The sequence below is a fragment of the Ambystoma mexicanum genome, chromosome 9, assembly GCF_040938575.1.
Source record: "Ambystoma mexicanum isolate Mex_15411 chromosome 9, UKY_AmexF1_1, whole genome shotgun sequence".
Taxonomy (NCBI): domain Eukaryota; kingdom Metazoa; phylum Chordata; class Amphibia; order Caudata; family Ambystomatidae; genus Ambystoma; species Ambystoma mexicanum.
Genome location: NC_090931.1, coordinates 581,506,439 through 581,524,036, shown reverse-complemented (window position 1 = coordinate 581,524,036; position 17,598 = coordinate 581,506,439). Strand labels below are relative to the sequence as shown.

General features: G+C 51.8%; 1 protein-coding gene across 3 annotated transcripts in view; it reads left to right on the top strand.

The window, feature by feature from the left end:
* Nucleotides 1-17,370, top strand: part of AKAP10 (A-kinase anchoring protein 10) — a 538,635-nt gene extending 521,265 nt beyond the window's left edge. For 2 of the 3 annotated variants that reach the window (XM_069615189.1, XM_069615188.1), the window contains one exon: nucleotides 14,926-17,370. In XM_069615189.1, the coding sequence (XP_069471290.1) occupies nucleotides 14,926-14,931 (6 nt within the window). In that variant the 3' untranslated portion in view covers nucleotides 14,932-17,370. The remainder of the gene's footprint in view (nucleotides 1-14,925) is intronic. The other variant, XM_069615190.1, reaches the window with a different exon arrangement.
* Nucleotides 17,371-17,598: the final 228 nt, after the last annotated feature.

Genomic DNA, 17,598 nt, shown 5'->3' with positions numbered 1-17,598 from the left:
TGGCCCCTATCACTAGACACAGTTCTGTGTGGAGATCCCCCCACCTGGGCAACCTGTAAAATAAAGATATAGCACAAGCCAGTCGCCAGTCCATATATTGGTCTGCAAGTCTTATTCCCTCCTATAATGTTTTTACCCCCCCAATGTACCTGATGGAGTCGAGTTCTTCGAAGAGGCGTCGACAGATCCTTCTTGAGCGACCCCCTTCCAAGCGGGAGTCACGGATCGTCGAGAAGCGTCGAGGAACTCGGCGTTCGGCGGCAGGGAATAGACGGCCCTTCTTGAATGCCTTCCATTTCAAGCGGGAGACACGGGGCGTCGAACATCCGTCGAGGAACTCGGCATTCGGCGGCGGGGAATCGACGGCCCTTCTTGAATGCCTTCCCTTTCAAGCGGGAGACACGGGGCGTCGAACGTCCGACAACAAACAGGGTAGAACGGCGTCGATGAGGCGGCAGCTTCGTCCGAGCGGTGCTCGTCAGCGTCCTGCAAGGCAGAGGCGTGCGGGGCACCTCGGTGACAATAGTTCTGGACCGCAAAGATTGTGGAAACGGGGGCCCAGCAAGGGCGTCGAGTCGTTCGAGTCTTTGTGGTCTTCGGGTGGCGGGAAACCCACCGGCAGGTTTCTCCTCGGCGCGTTGGTCGTCCTCGACTTTCTCCGGCAGGATAAAGCGGTCGACGGTGCGGACGAGGGAGTCCTTCGATTCAAATGTTCTTGGGCAAGGAGCGGACGGCTCCGGTCGTCGGCGGAACAGCGTCAAGTGGTTCCCACGGCTGGGCAACACAACTTCGACGGGCCTCCAGCAGTTACACAAACCTGCGAACCCTGGTCGACGGCGATGGACTTCGGCGGCGATGTCCGGGTGCTTCACTTCGATCTCCTCGGCGGTCCCGTCTCGGGTCGGCAGCCTTTCGAGGGTCTGTCTTCCAGGGCGCTTCGGCGAAGATGGAGCGGTGCTCGATGGTCCCTCGGAGCACGGGAACAGGGCGCCTTACCAGGTCCTCTCTCGGGTCAGTCTTCGACGATTTCGGCAGCCTTCGGATCGGTCGAAACAAATGCAACAGCAAGTCGTCTTCTTCCAGCTGGACGTCGAGGATCAGCAGTTCCAGTTACTCTTAGAGTAGAGACTCGGCTCCAGAACGCTTCTGAACAATTACCAGTGGTGAGAAGTCCCCAGATATACTATTCTGTCTCTCATCCACACTGCTGGCACACACTCGGCAGCCAATCATACAGAAGGGCATTCATGCAGTCAGCCAATCAGGCACACAGTGCATTCAGGCCATACTTCTCCCTTTCAGACACTCACAACAAGGAATGTGGATTGGGACAAGTACCCAGCCATTCAACACTACACACTGCATTCAGGCCAGTTTCGGGCAGGGCTGTCTCAGTCTTTGTCTCTCATGCCAGAAACCAGACAACCACAACAAGGAGTGTATATTGGTTACACACTCCATTCACCCAGGTCCCACCCACAGGAGGTACCCACAACATACAGTCACTGGGAAGGCTCCAGTCAGTCTAGCTGGGCCTTCACAACAACACCATATATGGAACTTCCACCCAACAGCCAGTCAGGGGGAAGGGACAGAGTCAGGGCTTCCCAGGACTTTGGGAAAACAAGGTAACAGGCGATAGAAAGCAAGAGGCCACAGGGGCCATCTTGTTTCCTATCAGGAATCAACTGATCCCAATGGCAGGGCCTGGGTATCCCAAAATGGAGGACACCCAGAGCACCTGTCAAATTCAGCATGGAGCTGCCACCAGCCCATACCCTGCTCTGTGGGCCACCCGCAGGTGCCCAAAAACATACACTCGGGGTACAAGGTTAGAAGGGTATCCCATGAGTCTGTTCACCAAACCAAAAGAGAGCTGCACTGCCAGGAGTCCCACATGGACTCCTGGGCAGAAAACACGACAGAACACACGATAAAAAGCAGTAAAGGACAAGGATTCAGAGGCCCTGTCCCTCTGATGCATTTCCAGCATCACACCCGAGCCTCAGGATAACTCGGGAGCCATCTTGATGGCGATCCAGGCCAGATGTACGGAGATAAGGACCAGGTTGCCCTTACCCCCAACGGACGACCCAGCAGAACCTGGCCCGTCGGGGAGCCCTCCAAGAAACGGAGAAGAGTTCATTTCACCCCTCCGCCCTTCCAGCCTGCACGACCCTCACAGCCTTCATCCCCTTCCCCTGATCCTAGGGAGGGCACGGGAACGGGGACGGATGACGACGGTGGTGACGACGGGATGGACCTTCCATCACCACCACCACCTCCTCGGGCCTCCCTGCCCGATGAAATTGGCTCCTTCCATGCCATGATTGCCAGGGCCTCTGAGCTCTTCTCGCTCTGCCCCAAAGAACAGAAGGAAGGTTTCCTCTATCAACGGCGTCAGACCAAAAGGAAGACGGTCCTCTCGGTCCCGTTACTAGACGACATCTGGGACGCGAGGGGCTTTTGCTCCTGAAGAACCCGTCCACGACTCCTGCCAAGAGAGACCAGCACGATAAGAAGTGCCAGGTCCCTGATTCTGCCCCTCTGTGCCTTAGGGCTCAGCCGACCCCAGTTTCGGTAGTCTCGGCGGCGGCCAAGAAGGCGGCGGCAGTGGCTACGGCTTTGTCTTTCACCCCACCCCCCCGGACGGCGAGGGGAAGAAACTGGACGCCATGGGTGTCATCTTGTCTGTGGCGATACTATGTTTAAAGTGGCCAATGCCTTAGCGATTGTGCCCTTTGGGGTTTTGCAGCAACGAAGGACACCCTTTCAGAACTCCGGAGGCAAGCAAGGTGCTTCAAAAGGATTTGGCGGCAGCTCCTCGACGTACCGTCAGGCGGCCCGCTTCTCATGGCAGGAGGCCTACAGAGGACGCAGCAAGTCAGGAGGATCTCGTCGTCGAGGCCAAGGAGACCAAGGCGGCAAGGCCGCTGCCAAGCAGATCTCGTCGTCGAGGCCAAGGAGACCAAGGCGGCAAGGCCGCTGCCAAGCAGGACTGAACTGGCCGTAGCGTCGGGCCCCCACCTGAGCACCCCGGTGGGAGGCCGGCTGGCGAAGTTCGTCAGCGTGTGGGAGTTCATCTCCACCGACCGATGGGTGTTGGATGCCCTGGCCCGCGGACACACTCTAGAGTTTCTGAAGAAGTGCCCCCGCATTCCACCCGTGTCCAGGAAGAAAAACCATGTCCCCCAACTGCTGTTGGAAGTAAGGGCGATGCTGAAGAAAGGAGCCATCGAGCTCGTCCCAAAGAAGCTCCGGGGCTCCGGAGTGCACTCGCGGTACTTCCTCGTAAGAAAGAAGACCGGCGGTTGGCGACCCATCCTGGACCTTTGTCGTTTAAACAAGTACATAAAGGCCCAGAAGTTCTGGATGGTTACCCTCTAGCACGTGCTGTGGCAGCTGGAGGAGGGCGACTTCCTATTGTCGCTGGACTTGGAGGATGTCTACTTTCACATCCCCATTCTAAAAGGACACAAAGTTTCTCAGATTTGTAGTCCAAGGACGGCACTACCAATTCAAGGCCCTTCCCTTCGGATTGAGGTCGGCGCCCACAGTATTCACCAAGTGCCTAGCACCGGTGGCGGCGTCTACCCCTACCTGGACGATTGGCTCATCCAAGCAAAGACAAGAGAACTCGCCGTCTGGCACACAGCGAAGATCGTCCAACTGCTCACGGATCTGGGCTTCTCCATCAACTTCACCAAATCCCATCTGGTTCCGTTGTAGGTCACACTGTTTCTGGGAGCCAAGTTCGACACAGTGGCGCGACTGGCCTGTCCTCCCCATCGGAGGAAAGGACGAAGGCCATCATGGGCAAGGTGCGGCGGCTGTTGGCCATGGAGGTGGCCAGGGTGAGGTCCATCAAGTCCATCCTCGGCATGATGTCCTTGTGCATCTACCTATTGCGCCTGTGTAGACTGCGGATGCGACCACTGCAAGAGTTCCTCGATGCCCGGTGGATGCAAGCGACGGGCAGCTTCAAAGACAGGATCCCGCTCAACGAGGCCTTCCGCCAGTCGATCTGGTGGTGGGGCGCCCACGTTCATCTGATGGCAGGTGCAGACTTCCAGACCCCGGCGCATCAGGAGACAGTGATGACGAATGCCTCCCTGTAGGGGTGGGGAATGCACACTGGAGATCTCCACGCAAGAGGCCTTTGGCTCCCGGAGGAGAGGTCACTGCATATCAACATCCTGGAGCTCCAAGCCGTGTTCTGGGCTCTCAGATCGTTCCTCCCGTCCCTCAAGGGCAAGGTGGTGAGGATCTTCACCGACAACACCACCACAATGTTCTACATCCGGAAGCAGGGAGGCACCAGATCCCCAGCACTATCCAAGGAGGCCCAGGAGCTGTGATACTGGGCCGTCGCCCAGGGGATGTTTCTGGTACCCTTCCAACTGGCCGGAATAAAAGAACTAGAGTTTGGAGGGTACAATATCCCGGCGGACTGCAAGGAGGTGCTTGCCAAGGCCAGGGCGTCATCAACTAAGTGGAAGAGGTTCTCTGTCTGATGTGGCGCACAGATGATTAACCCTCTGAGGATTACGGCGCCTCAAGTGCTGCCGTACTTATTGTCGTTGGCCAAGGCGTGATTGGCCCATGCCGCCATCACAATCCATCTAGCGGCTATCTCCCACTGCACCAGAACACCGGGGCGCCCATCTCTATGGTCCATCACCTGGTGAAGGAGTTCATGAAGGGACTGTTCCGATAGTTCCCGCCGGTGAAGGCTCTGGCCCCGGCGTGGGAGCTCAACGTGGTCGCCATTTGAGCCTCTGCATTCTGCACCGTTGAAGTTCCTGTCGTAGAAAACAGCGTTTCTTGTGGCCATCACCTCCACACGAGTGGGAGAGATCCAGGCCCTCTTGTAAACCTCAACTGACTTTCCACGAGACTAGGGTGGTGCTGAGGACGCACCCCCCCTTCATGCCCAAGATGCCGTTGGACTTCCTTCTCAACGAGCCCTTGGTGTTACCTGTTTTCTTCCCGTCGCCTTTGTCGCCGGCCAAGGTGACTTTGCACTTGCTGGATGTAGCTAGAGCGCTGAAGTTCTACGTGGACCGCACAAAGAGTTTTCGGAAAACATCACAGCTGTTTGTGAATTTTGGACCTGTGAACCAAGGGAAGGCCCTCTTGAAGGCTTCAATTTCCAGATGGCTCTCCGGCTACATCATGCACTGTCACCGGTTGGCAAACCGACTGCTTCCTGGCCGTCCGAGAGCCCATTCGACCAGAGCGATCGCTGCTACCACAGTGTTCCTATCTGGTGTGCCCCTGCTGGATATCTGCAGGGCTGCTACGTGGAGGTCAACGCACACCTTCATGGAATTCTACTGCGTCGACCGGGATTCCAGGGAGGCGTCCAGAGTCGGCTAAGCAGTGCTGCGCAACCTGTTCGCCTGAAGGCGGGCCTGGTGAGGAGGTAAGAGATGCTTAATGTTGAGTTGATTAAATGCTTAATGTTGATCCTTGCCACCTCCCATGGTTGTGCATGTGTGTACTGCTATGTATTCTTGTATTCATGAGCATGGATTCACATGGAACAAGTTACTTACATGTAACTGTTGTTCTCCAGCATGAGTCTGGCATGGATTCACATGCGAACCCTCCGTCCCTACTCCTCTGCGGCTCTTCACTTGGTCCTACTGCCACTTTACGTGCTACCAAATCTGAGGATGGCTGCCAGGGGAGGGGCTTAGGGAGAGGGCAGTCATTGGCTGGGGGCAGTATGACCCAGAGACCAGTGATTGGTTACTACTAAGAAAGACAGTTCAGAAACAAAACTGCAACTGATTTTTTCTTTACCGAGGATTCCAAGCCTGACGACAGAGAATATTCATGAGCATATGAATCCATGCCAGACCCATGCTGGAGAACAACAGTTACAGTTAAGTAACTTGTTCCTTCCCCAATGTCATAGCAGCACTGAACTGCACGCATATGGCATTAAAGCGCCCCAGGCAGTGCAGACTGCATAGTGGTACCAGAACTTTATCTTTCTATGAACATTCAGATTACATGTGATACAGATTTCCAGGTGCCACCCATGATACCATGGTCCTGAGGAACTGCACCTTCCCCGCTACATGAACGCACACAGAGAACACTACCTGGCTTTTGAGTAAGTAGGCAATCTGGCAATGATTTGGCACAGAAGCACATATGGATACAGGTATGAGAACGTGGCAAACTACAAGTCCCATAAAGCCTTTTCCAAGAGCAGTGGCCCATTACCACCTTCTGCTAGCAACAGAGTGACCTACAAAGACTCTATAGGGTATCCTGGTATGCAAGAAAGCATGCACGTGATTCTTTGGATCAATCAAACCCCTGTCAGATGCAACAAGCCATTCCCAGTCAATGCACATGGATAGGCCAGTAAATGGCCTAGCCCAATTGCCATAGCATCGGCTTCAGGGATGATGCCCAAACAGATATAACCCCATGAACGCTGGTGAAGGCCACATTTCACACTTTTGCTTGTGTCCATTGAAAGCCACAGACCCCCAAACACCTGTGATGTACGGGTGTCAACCACACACAGAGCAGCACACAAAGGCCACCAGCACAAGGGCAATAGTGACAAACACCTTGACAACCAACAGTAACATTCAACACTGTCCTTTCTACCTGTTGTAGGTGACTCGTGCTATCCGTAGTTTTCGTAGTTAATGACACCTGTGAGGAACCCTGGTACACAGCAGGAGGTAGCCTATGAGACACACAAGAGGACCAGATCATTCACTGAGCGCTCATTTAGTCATCTGTAGGAAGGTTCTGATGCCTCCACTAGACGGGTGGGGCACTCATGTACAGCACAGTTTAAGTAGAAAAAATAGTTGTCATGTGCGCAAATCTGTGATTATGTCAGAATATTCCAATGTATGAGAAAAATTCACCCCCTGACTCTGATAATAAGGAATGTTGGGATAGACGTGAGGAAGTGAGAGAAGGACACACAGTCCGCCAGGATCTAATGGATAACGGTTTTTGATACCACACTGTTGGGAATGTTTTAATTTTTGCTCCTTTCCTCTCATAGACTTCTCAGGGGCACACTTTAGTTTGCTTGTTTTTCAGACCTGACTCTTTTTGAAGGCAAGTAAAGCCTTCTGCTTTTCTTCCCATATTCCGACGGGGGGAACCAACTAGTCACTAAGACTATCAGTACCGAGGGACTGTCTTTGTGAATTCTTGTATTGGTACAATTGCACACATCACCTTACAGTGAAGTGCATTTAGCATAGTTGGTATCCTTATATCTTTTTTTATAATGGCTTTTTGGTTACTTTTGCAATGTGCATAAGACCAAGCTGGTAGCAACTGTGATATTTTAACCGTTTTAATGATATCTTACTCGGGCACCTTCGCATTTACCAAAAATGGCTACTAATGGTGGCTAGCACCATAAGATGGCCATGCACAAGGTCTTTAGCTTCTTCTTTGGTCATATTGTTTTTGGCCTTTTTCTTGCCTTCTCGGGTCTGGAAATGCCTTAATTCAAAATCCCTTTCCCGGGGAAAGCTGTAGTATTTGCGGGCTGAGGGGCATTGTTTTTCTGAGCCAGAGAAGGGGGCTGGAACTGTCTAATCCTAATCCACAACTCATGGGGTGCCAGGATGTCTGTTTCTGGGCAGATATGACGACCAGTGGCTATCCATAGTTGGATAGTCACTGGCTGTTTGAATGGTGCAGATCCTTACCATTGGTGGGCTTCGGCTTGCCTCCAGCCTGAATCTTGGATAAAATGTGGATTACTGTGATTGTTCGGCAGATCATCGTTTGAACTAAGACTTCTACGAAGAAGAGCAGCCCTCTGATCCAAAGATGACCCCTGCAGCTGACCAGCAGCGACTCTAGTGTTGTCCTGGTGCAACCCTGCTACTCTGTCCTGATCTCACAAAGGCCTTTATTGGTTCTTCAACCCCTGGACCGATGGAAACAACTAGTCTCCACCCTTGCTCAAGGACCAATACATGCTGAACTTGCCTCCCTGGATCAACCGGTGGACTAACCAGTTCTCACGTTGGCTGCCAAGCTGCAGCCATCGTTCTGAGCAAAGCCTTAGAACTTTCCAAATCTTCAGCTAGTACCACATTTTGGCTGCATTGTTAGAGCCTCACTTCAAGAGAAAGCTGTTCTGAGCCTGCTCGTGTCTACCGACTAAAGATAGCCGGTCACCACCTGACCGTGGAGACTCTGGTTGCAACACTCCTTCAATCCTCTTATGTGTCCTTGGGGGTGGAGGGGTCTGCACCACAGAAGTGGTTGTCTTTACTCATTTTGGGTCTTCTACTGGAAGCTGTCTGTAACTGATTCCTGTGCACCGCGACCCACCGAAACAGAATCCTTATGCCGAAAGTGACCCCTGCACACGCAACCCACAGCCTTCCTCGACCAGACCAAGCACAGAAAATTGTGTCTGCAATGTATTACGGAGCGCCTGCAGTAGTCTCTGGAATAATGAGTCAGCGGGTAAGTTAAAATACCTGTTTCTGCTCCCTCCCTCTGTCTCCCCTAGGGTTACATTGGGAGTACCCTCATATTTTGCCCAGGGTCGGACCGTTACTTATTTTGATTTCAGTTGTGAGCTATTTTAACCTTAGAAATTCAGCACATTCTTTTTGAAAGGTCCCGCTCTTACGCTCTTTGCTTAGACTACTGGCACAAGATAAAATGAGTAATTCCTATTCCAATAAAAGCCCAATAGGCATTGCATTGGATTGGACCCGTAGGCTAGTTGTACCTACTACATTCTGCAAGGGCAAGGACTTGGTTTCCCCCATCATTTTATACCAGAATTTCCACCATGTGGCTCTTGTTTCTAATCCACCAAGTTAGTGGAAGGTTGTATCAAGGATTAATTGCCCCATACATATGCCTTCATATTGGCATTGTGTTAAATACTAACTCTGTGCTTCTATATACCAAATCAATTATTGAGTATGAGCATTTGAATGATATGAATACAGATGACCAGATTACAATGTCTCAAAACCTCACACTATATCCTGTTGTCCTATCTGTGGATTTGGATTAGAACTTCAGCCCAGAGTCAGCAGGATGCAAGCCATTTGCTTAACACCAATTCTAAACTGATGAAAAACTTGGCACCATCACTGTTGGGTACAGTAAAATTGAACTTTTGCAGGCATCAAATGCTTAATTCCCATCCTCCATCTGCAATCTATCTAAAAATGTTGTGGTTTTATGACCAAAACAGCGGGACCCTTGTTGGCTCACATCTAAGAGGCAATAACACCTCCAATCTGCCAAAAGAGGTTTTCTGTCCAAGTAAATCCTCTGCAGACATATTCCACTGCTTGAATCCCAGATCTATAGTAAATCTCACTTTTCCCAGCGTGCACTTCAGAGTATCTGTTTTTCCCCTCGAAGGTCAGCACAGATGTGGCCCGATTGATAAACTGCTGAGGAATTTATCAAAGTGGGCATTTGGGTAGATAGAGCAGTCTGCAGATCACCATGACTGAGTGGTTAGGGTGGTATGACTGGGGGAAGAACAAGCTTTGGATCTGTACCTCACTACCTGGTAGCTCGTTCAAGATTTGATGGTACCACTTTTTTTTTCTTTTTTTTTTGTGTGGCCATAGATGGAAAATAACTCTTAATATATTCTCGCCCTCGCCCTCTGTCTCCCTCGCCCTCTCTCTCCGTCGCCCCCTCTCTCTCTCTCCCTCGCCCTCTCTCTCTCCCGCCCTCTCTCTCCCTCACCCTCTCTCTCCCTCACCCTCTCTCTCCCTCTCCCTCACCCTCTCTCTCCCTCGCCCTCTCTCCCTCGCCCTCTCTCTCCCTCCCCCTCTGTCTCTCCCTCCCCCTCTGTCTCTCCCTCCCCCTCTGTCTCTCCCTCCCCCTCTGTCTCTCCCTCCCCCTCTGTCTCTCCCTCCCCCTCTGTCTCTCCCTCGCCCTCTGTGTCTTCCTCGCCCTCTGTGTCTTCCTCGCCCTCTGTGTCTTCCTCGCCCTCTGTGTCTTCCTCGCCCTCTGTCTTCCTCGCCCTCTGTGTCTTCCTCGCCCTCTGTGTCTTCCTCGCCCTCTGTGTCTTCCTCGCCCTCTGTGTCTTCCTCGCCCTCTGTGTCTTCCTCGCCCTCTGTGTCTTCCTCGCCCTCTGTGTCTTCCTCGCCCTCTGTGTCTTCCTCGCCCTCTGTGTCTTCCTCGCCCTCTGTGTCTTCCTCGCCCTCTGTGTCTTCCTCGCCCTCTGTGTCTTCCTCGCCCTCTGTGTCTTCCTCGCCCTCTGTGTCTTCCTCGCCCTCTGTGTCTTCCTCGCCCTCTGTCTTCCTCGCCCTCTGTGTCTTCCTCGCCCTCTGTGTCTTCCTCGCCCTCTGTCTTCCTCGCCCTCTGTGTCTTCCTCGCCCTCTGTGTCTTCCTCGCCCTCTGTGTCTTCCTCGCCCTCTGTGTCTTCCTCGCCCTCTGTGTCTTCCTCGCCCTCTGTGTCTTCCTCGCCCTCTGTGTCTTCCTCGCCCTCTGTGTCTTCCTCGCCCTCTGTGTCTCCCTCGCCCTCTGTCTCTCCCTCGCCCTCTGTCTCTCCCTCGCCCTCTGTCTCTCCCTCGCCCTCTGTCTCTCCCTCGCCCTCTGTCTCTCCCTCGCCCTCTGTCTCTCCCTCGCCCTCTGTCTCTCCCTCGCCCTCTGTCTCTCCCTCGCCCTCTGTCTCTCCCTCGCCCTCTGTCTCTCCCTCGCCCTCTGTCTCTCCCTCGCCCTCTGTCTCTCCCTCGCCCTCTGTCTCTCCCTCGCCCTCTGTCTCTCCCTCGCCCTCTGTCTCTCCCTCGCCCTCTGTCTCTCCCTCGCCCTCTGTCTCTCCCTCGCCCTCTGTCTCTCCCTCGCCCTCTGTCTCTCCCTCGCCCTCTGTCTCTCCCTCGCCCTCTGTCTCTCCCTCGCCCTCTGTCTCTCCCTCGCCCTCTGTCTCTCCCTCGCCCTCTGTCTCTCCCTCGCCCTCTGTCTCTCCCTCGCCCTCTGTCTCTCCCTCGCCCTCTGTCTCTCCCTCGCCCTCTGTCTCTCCCTCGCCCTCTGTCTCTCCCTCGCCCTCTGTCTCTCCCTCGCCCTCTGTCTCTCCCTCGCCCTCTGTCTCTCCCTCGCCCTCTGTCTCTCCCTCGCCCTCTGTCTCTCCCTCGCCCTCTGTCTCTCCCTCGCCCTCTGTCTCTCCCTCGCCCTCTGTCTCTCCCTCGCCCTCTGTCTCTCCCTCGCCCTCTGTCTCTCCCTCGCCCTCTGTCTCTCCCTCGCCCTCTGTCTCTCCCTCGCCCTCTGTCTCTCCCTCGCCCTCTGTCTCTCCCTCGCCCTCTGTCTCTCCCTCGCCCTCTGTCTCTCCCTCGCCCTCTGTCTCTCCCTCGCCCTCTGTCTCTCCCTCGCCCTCTGTCTCTCCCTCGCCCTCTGTCTCTCCCTCGCCCTCTGTCTCTCCCTCGCCCTCTGTCTCTCCCTCGCCCTCTGTCTCTCCCTCGCCCTCTGTCTCTCCCTCGCCCTCTGTCTCTCCCTCGCCCTCTGTCTCTCCCTCGCCCTCTGTCTCTCCCTCGCCCTCTGTCTCTCCCTCGCCCTCTGTCTCTCCCTCTCTCGCCCCCTCTCGCTCTCTCGCCCCCTCTCGCTCCCTCGCCCTCTCTCGCTCCCTCGCCCTCTCTCGCTCCCTCGCCCTCTCTCGCTCCCTCGCCCTCTCTCGCTCCCTCGCCCTCTCTCGCTCCCTCGCCCTCTCTCGCTCCCTCGCCCTCTCTCGCTCCCTCGCCCTCTCTCGCTCCCTCGCCCTCTCTCGCTCCCTCGCCCTCTCTCGCTCCCTCGCCCTCTCTCGCTCCCTCGCCCTCTCTCGCTCCCTCGCCCTCTCTCGCTCCCTCGCCCTCTCTCGCTCCCTCGCCCTCTCTCGCTCCCTCGCCCTCTCTCGCTCCCTCGCCCTCTCCCTCTCTCGCCCGCCCTCCCTCCCTCTCTCGCTCGCCCTCCCTCCCTCTCTCGCTCGCCCTCCCTCCCTCTCTCCCTCGCCCTCCCTCTCTCCCTCGCCCTCCCTCTCTCCCTCGCCCTCCCTCTCTCCCTCCCTCGCCCTCCCTCGCTCGCCCTCGCCCTCCCTCGCTCGCCCTCGCTCGCCCTCGCCCTCCCTCGCTCGCCCTCGCCCTCCCTCGCTCGCCCTCGCCCTCCCTCGCTCGCCCTCGCCCTCCCTCGCTCGCCCTCGCCCTCCCTCGCTCGCCCTCGCCCTCCCTCGCTCGCCCTCGCCCTCCCTCGCTCGCCCTCGCCCTCCCTCGCTCGCCCTCGCTCGCCCTCGCTCGCTCGCCCTCTCTCGCTCCCTCGCCCTCTCTCGCTCCCTCGCCCGCTCGCTCGCCCTCTCTCCCTCGCCCTCCCTCCCTCCCTCGCCCTCCCTCCCTCGCCCTCCCTCCCTCGCCCTCCCTCGCCCTCCCTCCCTCGCCCTCCCTCTCTCCCTCGCCCTCCCTCCCTCTCTCGCTCGCCCTCCCTCTCTCGCTCGCCCTCCCTCTCTCGCTCGCCCTCCCTCTCTCGCTTGCCCTCCCTCTCTCGCTTGCCCTCCCTCCCTCCGCTCGCTCTCCCTCGCTCGCCCTCTCTCACTCGCTCTCCCGCTCGCTCGCCCTCGCTCGCCCTCCCTCTCGCTCGCCCTCCCGCTCGCTCGCCCTCCCGCTCGCTCGCCCTCCCCCTCGCTCGCCCTCTCTCTCACTCGCCCTCCCTCTCTCTCACTCGCCCTCCCTCTCTCTCACTCGCCCTCCCTCTCTCTCACTCGCCCTCCCTCGCTCGCTCGCCCTCCCTCGCTCGCTCGCCCTCCCTCTCTCTCACTCGCTCGCCCTCCCTCTCCCTCACTCGCTCGCCCTCCCTCTCTCGCTCGCTCGCCCTCTCAGCACAGAGTCCCAGGTTTCTGTGAGTTGCTGGTACTGGATTCAATATCCCATACTACAACAATACTTGCTCACAGTGACTTCCTGGTTCTTCTCTCTCCAGCAGTGTTGCCGCTTTGTCTGCCGTGTTGGTCTCTTGTCGATGTTTTGTTGATCATGCTTTCCTGGAATGTGGACCCTTCCACAGATCTGTCTTTCGCTCCTAAGCATTGGTCAGCTGCTTGCTCTCCTTCTTCATTGCTTCCTCTCTACATCCCGGCCATCCACCCCAGGGCACGTTGATTGTGCTATCACCCGTCTCCTCTTGTGTTCTTTTGTGTCTCACACAGCCTGCTTTTGTGAGCTCTATCACGAGTTCCAGCTCCTCCTCTTGTCGACAGCGGGGGGGGGGAAGTCACTCTAGTCTGCTTCTCTTGGACTGGCATGGCGTGTTCTGGGATCTTGCCCTGCATCATTAACTATGGGACTGCTCCAGTTATCCATCTCCCACTCATCTGTCTTTATTGCAGGTCTCTTTACCCCAGTAAGTGGCTTGGTGTCCTATATACACTGGCTTGTGTATCTGCGCCTCTGTGTCTTGGGTCATCCTATTTTGGCCAATCTAGAGCTGACTTACTGTGTGCCACCTGCGTCCCCTCGCAGGGCTGTTGCTGCGATTCCACCCAGTACACTTCCGGTGCTCGCCCTCCCCTCAGTTACAAAGGGTTGCTTTTTCAACCCCTCCAGAGTATGGTTTTAGTGATGGGATGAAGTCATTCTCCTTCTGAATTGTTTTTCACTGGCAGTCTTCTCAGCACCTGGGTATACAGATTCTTGCATACAATACAACGCTAATATCCCTGATTATGCAAATGCTGCTCTTTATCTAGGTCCTGCAGTTCCGAACTGGTTAGTGCTTTGACTAGATTGAACCAAATCCAAGCTTCTTGTAAAATAGAGGTTCAGACTTTCGTTGCTGGCAATATTAACTATTAATCTCTCAATTGTATTTGTCTTTGAAAATATCGGTATCAATACTACAGATAAGCAGCGGTCCTGTCTATATTCTTTTTTTAAAACATTTTTTACTTCCTAAAATTGGGCAAATACTCCAGCAATAAATACAGGGTCTAAAAGATAGGCAGGTGTTTGCCCCTTGTTGCGGCTGCCAAGGTGTTCAATCCAGACCAAAGGTCTCAAGTGTTCATACAACGACTGGGAGTTGTGCTATGGTTTTATCTGATCTGAAGCAAACCCATACAATTTAAACCCTCATGGTAATTGGCTCGAAGAAAGTGTGCTGCTGCAAATATACCTATGTTTTAAATTTGTAAATTGTATTTTAATCTGAATTATATCTGGATCTTGAATGTTTGTAAACGTACTAAAATGCACCCTGCATTTATTTTCTTTGTTCAGTGACATGGACACCATTCATTGCACGGATAAGCAACATCTCGAAATACCTTTTTATCTCAACCAAGTTCTCGCCCGAGTGTCTTAGTTCCACTACACTCAAATCGGGGTCCAGAAAACCTCAATGAACTGTCAACTAGCATCCTGAAATGCCTTTATGGCATCACCCCTCCTATGATATGACTTAAGTGTTGAATGCATATTTGCCTCTTCAGGTTTGTTCCATGTTCATGTTTAAACAGATACAAGCGAACATCCCGACCCTCACGCTTTCCAATATTAATTATCCTCTTCCCAACTATGTCCACATGGGGATCCCCCAAATAGCCTAGCTTATTCTCCACCCCATGACTGCACCTCCTTTCCCTCTACGTCCTTCCCAGACTACCCAGTTTTTCCTCAAAATTCGATAATGTTAACACATGACATTTGTTGGCAACTTGTTCCCTGAAAATGCCATTTGTTCACATTAAGTTCAAATAACGCGTAACGCTTATGCTATGTCGGGTGTACACATTGTTCATATGTAATTGTAATAGTTTATTTATAGAACGCTTATACACAGGTGGAGTGCTATTTATTTCTCTTAGCCCAATCTCTGTTAGCAGTCCATCAGTAAACAATGTTTCCACATAGATGCAATGTCTTGTTTTTTGCTGTGGTTACAAGCACAAAAATGATGTATTGTTTTGTTTCCCCACAGCTATGACTTTATTACTGCAGAGCAAATGTGTCTGCGTCTCCTAGTTTTAAAGTGAACAGTTCTACTCTTGGCGGATTCCTCTCAGATACAGCCAATGAAAACGAAGTACTGTATTCAGGGTGCTGATAGAGTCCCCCCCTGTCTGTAACGAAGAAAGGAAACCCCGTTACGAAGATGAATGATGTTCAGCCCACGAAGAGCAGCTGAGAAAAGACTTCACCTGGGATTTTGGAAGACTTTCGTGGGAAAGAGAAGCAAAACTAGTGTGTAGAAGAAGGGTACCAGGGAAAGAGATTTGGTTTTATTCGCAAAGTTTGGACACGCCTCATTATTTAGCGTTACTCTTTAAGGAGTGTAGGGGAAGGGGAGTCTGGTACTGGAACTGGCAAGATTTCCCCAAAGGAGGCTAGATCTGAAAGGGGCATGTGTTCAACCCTATGACATACTCTAGCTATAACCATGTCTCCCTTACTTGAAGTAGGTATTACCTGTACCGACAAATGGCCGTGTCATACATATTTCATGGAGACATTCCACTGCAGAGAAGTTTTGGCTAAAGCTCTCGCAGGGATTCAACTGCCTCAGTGGCAGGTGTACGCCCTTTTTCATATTTTTCTTTGGCAGACTCCATGAAGAATACAAAAGCTTGACCTTTTTGCAAGCTTTAATTTCTGACGATAAGTACAGTATGAAATAAAAATGTTAGCATAAATCAAAGATTCTTCCCAATTACAAAATATAAATTCCAGAATATTGTACTAAGAAGGGAAAGACTAACTGCAGAATGTGGGATTTGAACATTTTCCCAAATAAAATGGTGTTCAAAACATCCGTGGCCCACAACAACCTATTAAAGCAATGCACCAAATGTGCGAAAGTCTCATGAGGGCATTATCAGAGAGCGTGATTATGCAACCATACAGCCTTGTTTACATGCACAAAGGCGTTGAGAGAAAAAGGACAGTATGCAATAAGTAATTTGTACGTGAGCAAGGTACATTTTCTCCTTGGGCACATTTCTGAACAGAAGTCCGTTACAAAGACATTTAAGTGAAGATCCAAAACTGATGCAGCATATTTTAAAAAGAAATACCATTTAAGTGGCGGACCCATGGTTCGACATCTACATGCTTTGAAAAGTCCAGGTTGCAAAGCATGAATTTGTGACAAGCTAATTCGTGTTCCACCCCAACGTTCAGCAAGGCCTCAGACCATGGTGCATACAATTTCCACTCCAGATTGCTTTGGATCTCTAAATAGAAAAAGCTTGCACACACTGATGTTACATAGGACATTGATGTCTCCACTCCCACTGGACAGTTATTACAACTGTATTAGTCCTTTTGCAGGAAATGCATTGTATTCCTTCACACTGGCATGGTTTCTGCTCGGTTTAACTCATTGCACTAAGAAAGAAAATCACTTTTTTTCAATAACTGGTTTTGATTTAATATCCTCTAAATAATATATTTTAAATTGGACATGCATTGGAACAAGACAACTTTGCAAATGCATGAACGAAGTGCTTTTTTTAAAGTTCTGACGAACCTAGACATCCAAAGTATCCAAGCCTGGCTTAGTTTATTTTTTAGATCATTCTCTGCCTTTAAATATCTACCTTTTGGCAGCTATTAAGTTTGCTGCAGAATATTGTCTCGGTCCACCTCCTTGTTAAAGTTCAGAGCATAATGATCCTTGTTTTGTTTATACCTCGTCACCTTGTCATTTGGGTCTTCTTTTCTTCTCGTCATCTGAGCCTGTGGACTCATTCCTGCATCTACCATTCCAACAGACATGTATGTTACATGAAGTGGCGTTTGCTTTTCTTTTAAAACATAATCGTTTTAAGACATTACATGGTTTGTGATTGCTACAACCTACCATTTTGACAATTCCTATGCAGCATGGCTCGTTATCTTTTTTTAAGTTGAACATATTTTTATTTAAAAAAAGCAGTGCTGCAGCACTTCCATCGTCTGGTTGGCAGAGCACAATACCACGGCGAAACCCAAAGTCTGGGTAGCACTCCGTTAACATGACTGTAGTTTTAACTGAAAAATAGCCTATGGATAAATAACTTTGGAGTTACTTTTTTTTGTGTTCATTTATTTTTTACTTCCGAGCGTTCTGGATTGTCTTTCAAAGAAAGTTGTTGAAGAAAAATAAATAGACTTTATATAATGGTATGAAATATCTCCAGTGTTCAGAAAAATGTTTTCACTTCATAGATGACGTTATTCTGTTGCAATATTTGATTGTATATAAGTCTGTGTATTGTTCAATTAGAAGAAGCAAAGCAGGTCGTGTACAGGTTTTTGGTACTATGTACCATTTCTATAATTTGTTTTGTTGTTTTTGTTTCTCATGCCCAAGTATTCCTGTAATTAAATCAAAATCTATTTAATTGTGTTTGATTTGACAATATATAAAATATGTAAAGTTTTATGTTTGTCGTCTTCTTGTCCCATCTTTGCAGGGTCTGTTGTAGCTGAACCTTGCTGTTTGGCTTTTCTGTTGTATAGGTTGAGATTGCTTGAACTAAGCCCTCAAATTCTACCGGCTTCTGTGGTGCCTAATTTTCTCACCTTTCAACTAATTGTGAAATTGGTGTGTTTTGCAGCACTTAACTGTCATGCCTACATGCTGTTGTTTTTAGAGCTTTAGTCCCAAACG